At 42.5% G+C, this 5,376-nt stretch overlaps 1 protein-coding gene across 1 annotated transcript; it reads right to left on the minus strand.

Moving 5' to 3' along the window:
* Positions 1–1,284: 1,284 nt before the first annotated feature.
* On the minus strand, positions 1,285–5,163 carry Pate1 (prostate and testis expressed 1). The gene is made up of 4 exons (XM_008835202.1): positions 5,148–5,163; positions 2,484–2,516; positions 2,087–2,209; positions 1,285–1,418 (listed from the first exon to the last, which is right to left on the minus strand). Exons 1-4 carry the CDS (start codon positions 5,161–5,163, stop codon positions 1,285–1,287), a joined length of 306 nt encoding a protein of 101 aa, XP_008833424.1.
* Between the last annotated feature and the right edge of the window lie 213 nt (positions 5,164–5,376).

The following is a 5,376-nucleotide window of genomic DNA, read 5'->3' on the forward strand; positions in this document are numbered from 1 at the left end:
CACTTAATTAGAACAGAATAGACAGAGGGGGGAAAAAAAGAAAAAGAACGATTAAAACATCCTGCCACAAAGGGGAGGTCATAGGCCCCAGCAACGAAGCTAAAGCTGATGTTTCGCTAAATGGACATGATACGCCAGTCAACTTACCTTCTGAATAGGGTGTTTATCCCCATAGACTAAGGCTTCTGTCAGCTTTGGTCAGAGAAGTGTCTTCTGGCATGGGCAGAAGAAGATACTTTTACTGGTCATAACAGAAAGTCCTACGCTCAACCATAAATAGGACATCTATACCACCACCCCAGGGCTCAGGGAACATTTCAGAACAGAGACAGAAAGAATGTAAGAGCTGAGGTTGGGGTGGAGAGTTGTGGAATGCTGTTTTTCTGTAGCAACTGTGCTTATGTGGGGAGGACCTCTGAAGACCTCACCCCTTCCTGAGGATTTATAGATTTAATGGTTATTGGGAGGAGGAACAGCATTTTCTTCAGTGGTAAAGCTATTAGTAAGGTGCTTGTAAACAGCCTTTCGTAATGCTCCTGCATTGGGTCACACATAGGCAAAAATATATGAGAGTAAAATGGGAACCTGTTGAGTAGAAGGTGACCAGAGGGGTAGAGAAGGTCAAAAGAGGGTAATGGGGTGCATATGCTCAAAGTGCAGTACGCATGTGTACGAAAACATCATATTTTCATTTTTACTTTATATTATATACGTATTTTTTTTTTTACTTTTTGAGACAGCATCTCCCTATGGCCCCAGCTGACCGGGAACTTGCTATGTACACCAGGCTGCCCTTGATCTCACAGAGATTTGGTCTCACAGAGATTCCCCTGCTTCCCCCTCTGGGAAGCAGGTATTAAAGGCATGCACCACCACACCTGGCTGTGTCATATTTTTAATGTATAATTATGGCATGGTAATAAAATGTTTACAAATTCTGCCACAGGAGATGGAGAGAAGAAGGCAAAAAGGTAGGGATCACCTTTCAAAAGCTAAGTATTCTTTCTTTTATTAGCACTTGGTTATACATTGTTGAATGTAGGTAACTAGGTTTAGTAACAACCCAAGGTTGTGTTACTCTTGCTCTTAAGGTTTTATTTACTTTTAATTGATTTCTGGAGGAGAACAGTGTCTCTAGAAAAAGACAGCTTTTCCTTTTACATGTAGAAGAGGAGACACATGTTTGAAATTCTCATCCTCAGTGTGGTCCTTAGGAAGTCATTGTGGATAGGTTGAGGCAACAGCATCACCCAGACTGTGGAGCCGCAGAAGGACCAACGACTTCTATAGCTTTTCATTGCACAGATCATAGCCCCGGCAGCATCTGAAGTCCACAAAATAGGAACCCCACCTTACGTTTTTCACATTAGCACAATTCCTTAAACAGCCCATGAAGTTTAACCAGGTGACACCATCTCCTGCAGAAGAGGAGGTACAGATCAGCAATCCTGGCCCCAAGGCTTTTAAATTTCTCTTCAGCCCACACCAGCGTCTAAAAATAACCATGTAAAGTTCAGGCTGTGTTATTCAGATACGAAGGATTGCAAGATACTGAATGTTGGGGACTATCCAAAAGAAAAGCAATGATGGACTAGTTTGAAAATTTTATTGGCATTAAGTAGGTATGAGTCCAGGGAATAACAAAGCTGAGTGTATCCATTGAGAATCTCAAGGACTGGGTAGTGCTGAGAAGAGGAAACTAGAGAAATGTGTCGATTCTTATTCATCAAGGAAACATAGCCAGTGCATGTTGAAGCACTGTCCCCTCTGCTTCCACAGCTTGGAGCCATTTATGCCAAAGCCAAGGTAGGTACACAGCTATTTTCTTTAACTAGCTGCTTTCCAGAGAGTGGGTTTTATAACTCTCCTCTCCCCTGCATTCTGCATCCACTGTGCTCCTTGGGCTTCTGAATGTACTGCTGCCTCAGCTATATACTCCTACTCAATAACCACCTCCATTTCCATTCATCACAGTGCTTTTTATGGATAATATCTTCAGGGGGGCTGCCTGTTATTAAACAAGTTCCCTTGATCACCACCATGGCCCCTGTGTCCCACTTCTCCCAATTTTCCCTTAACAACTTACTTCTGAACATCCTTCCAACCATACAGGCCTCTTCTGATGTTGCGGTACATATTCCTCGTCCTCTAGAACACTTTTCTCCAGGAAACTGGAGATGGCACATCCTACACTGCACAATTTCTACAACTTGAAGAGAAAATTGAGAGATGACATGAGCATGAAAGAGCCTCTCTCCCCTTTATAGTTTGAAGCCTGCTTAGAGCTGTAGGGCTTTTCCAGAGGGCCCCACACACCACTGAAGCTTGGGCATCGCCCTGTGTTAAGATGACCTAAGCCAGGGAATGACTGGACTCCATGGTCTCAGGAGCCTTAGCTTGAAAGATGGGCAAGGATAGAAAGGTGGATGGTTAAAACAAGTGCCAAGCACCAAGATTGTTAGTGAGGGCCTCTTTCTACTCACCGTTGTTATTTTCATTCATGATTACTTGGTCGGCTATACAGGCAAGAGAAAGAAAACAAGCGTGCAATTTTGTCTGCGATTCATACCTCCCCTTGCAGTCTGTCTTGAGGGCTCATTCTGCCTCCTAGCTTGGAGATGGGTTAGGTTCTTTCTGTTCCCCAAGCTGCTTATGGCCTCTTCTGCTTTCTCCTATTCTCTTCACATCTTTAGGGTCCCTCAGACCCCTGCCTACCCTTAAAGGTACAGCACAGAACAGGTGGAAGGGGATAAATGCACAGTAAGTTTTTTTGCCTCATTTTCTTCCTCTTAGTTGAGCATTTGTGATGCTCTCACCTGAGATCTAACAATGAGAAAGCATCTGGAATTCATGGAGTTGCTACACTTGACTTGGCCAGGTACTTTCTGGGAGTTCCACATGCATTTTTACAGTCCCTTCTCTTGCCCATAGCCTTCTCAGTTGCTGTTAAAGCTCTTTGTGAATCCTAAGAACTCTTCCTCAATCCTTGCTGCATCCTTCCAGAAGAGGCTACTGAATACTGAAATTCAGGTTCTATTTCTGGTTGACGTTTAACCCCCAGTGCCTACCCAGCTGCCTCATTCCTGCTTCTCCCACTGTCTTCTCATTTGTTTTTAGCATCCATTTCTACTCACATTTAAGATCGTGTGAAAGTGACCCAGATAGTACTGTTGAAGAAACAAAAACAATTATACTTTCTGTACAACTCCTTTTCCAACCCTGTCTCACAGCTTCTAGGAAAATCCTCTCAATGATTCAGCAACCCATTTACTTCCTCCTATGAGGGAAGGGAAAAGCTATGTTTAAAGTTCCACGGACCTGACATAGTGTGCGTGGAAGGCATGGCATGGAGGGGTAACTCTTCCTCCTAGGATGCCACAGAGGGAAGTTTTCACCCATTCCAGAATCCTGGACACAGCTCACCGACTACTGACTCTCAGGACTCAACCCTCAGATAGCAGAACAGGATGAGCTGTCCCAATAGAAGGGGTTTTCCCATTTTGGAGGCATAAAGTTTCAGGTTAGGGCAGGAAGTTTCAAGGGTGCCTATTTATACATCTGTGAGGCTGGGCTTCCTGGACAGGAGTTAAGTGGTGGATACCATGGAGGTCATTGAAAATCAAACCTGGCTCCTAGGGAAACCAGTAGCTCTGCAATTTCTTTTCTTGGCAACTTGGGGGAAGAGAGCCTGGCTAGGGAAGTCCTGGATCTGATTTATTCCTGTCCTACCACTCAGGATTAATGATGCCCAGCTCTGTGGTCTTTTTAGTGTATCATACTGGGAAATTACACCAGATAGACCAGGGGTAGATGAGCAGGGTTCAGAGTGAGCTACACCATTAAAGCTGAGAGAATATACAAGAGCAAAAAATGAGGATACAGGTCAGCTGAGCCCAGGGTCTCATGTATAAATGTAAAATTGGCTTTGAAAATCAAAAAGGAATGAGGATACCATATTGTTTATACCAGAAGAGGAAATTTCTGATTAGGGAGAAGGGGTATAACAATATCACAGATATGTCATTAGGCAAGGGAGTGATCTCTGGCAGCAAAAAGAAAAAGAATCTCTCCTTATTCAAGGATTGCCATCTAGCAAAGAGTTAAATATGGAATTTTTAGAAGGGAAAGTGGGAAATGCTCAACAGAAAAGAGAAAGCAGCTTAAGATGCAGAAGAACATGCCAAATTTCAGGGCAGGAAGGAGAAGAAAAGTGAGACATGTCTCAGTGAATACAAAAAGCAGAGGAGCCATTGCTGTGCTGTGTTTTAGCATGCAGGTACATATGTGTGCACATCAGTGTTTAATAAGTGAACAGTGACACTAGGCTGTACTAGGAAGCTCATCCCAGTGGAAGAGTTCCCTGGGGGTGAATCTGTCTTCCCCCTGTTTGGCGCTGCCAGACAGATCTTTTGTCATGCAATAATCTCATGATTAGCATGGATCCATACAACTGATTTAGACCACTACTCAGTTTGCTGTCGAGTACATTGTGCCCTAATGCAACACACTTCCTTCCAGTGGCTGTTTCTCTCCCACGTTAAATTGCCCTAAGGCTTGGTGTAGTCCCTCACCTCAATTCTCAGCAATGAAAACAGACTAAGCTACACTTTTACTACTGTTTGCTAAGGGAAACTAGCAGAAGACATAGAATAAGGTTAGTTAGTAATTAAGACTGGAATAAGAGAAAGTGTGATTCTTTTTATTAGCCAGGTGAAATTAGGACTTGGTGAACTAAAATCAGTAAAACTAATGTAGCTTATGAATTTACTGTTTTTCAATAAATTCTTATATTGTGGAAAGAAACAAATGTGTCCATCTGTCTTTGGCACAGTTTTCACATATTCAAAAAATAGATCTAGGGGACCAGCAAGATGACTCAGTGGGTTAAAGGTACTTTCTGCCAAGCTGGAAGACTTGAGTCCAATCATCAGAATCCATATTGTAGAGGGAGAGAATAGATTCTTGCAAGCTGACTTCCACACATGTGCCATGGTACACAAATGTCCCTACTCCCACAAATGCATAAATAAATGTAAAACATAAAAATAAGTAGATAAAGGAATAGATATTGCTAAATTTAAAAATTTATATATGTATGCATTTTCATATATAGACATATATAAAGAGTACATACTAATTACTCTCACCCTCTCTAATCGCCATGCTACCATTATCACCTTTGACCCCCTCCCTACAAGTCTTATTCCAACTTTCATGACTTTTTCTTTTTCTTTGTAATCTACTAAATTTAATCAAGGCCACCTGTGAGACCATGTGTTTGAACTATCCATCAGAGCATGGTAAGCTCATCAGTGGGGACACAACTTGAAGTCAATGTTGCCCTTCCCCTAGAATCCATCAGGGAAATGTACGATC

The sequence above is a fragment of the Nannospalax galili genome, unplaced genomic scaffold (genome assembly GCF_000622305.1).
Source record: "Nannospalax galili isolate Female #2095 unplaced genomic scaffold, S.galili_v1.0 scaffold690, whole genome shotgun sequence".
Taxonomy (NCBI): Eukaryota; Metazoa; Chordata; class Mammalia; order Rodentia; family Spalacidae; genus Nannospalax; species Nannospalax galili.

What these genes read in the sequence shown, in the direction of transcription:
- Pate1 (XM_008835202.1), bottom strand. An exon ending in CATGAATGAAAATAACAACG is followed by an intron (nt 2,210 to 2,483) that starts GTGAGTAGAAAG and finishes TTTCTCTTCAAG; the next exon opens with TTGTAGAAATTGTGCAGTGT. An exon ending in GGTTGGAAGGATGTTCAGAA is followed by an intron (nt 1,419 to 2,086) that starts GTAAGTTGTTAA and finishes CCTCTTCTGCAG; the next exon opens with GAGATGGTGTCACCTGGTTA.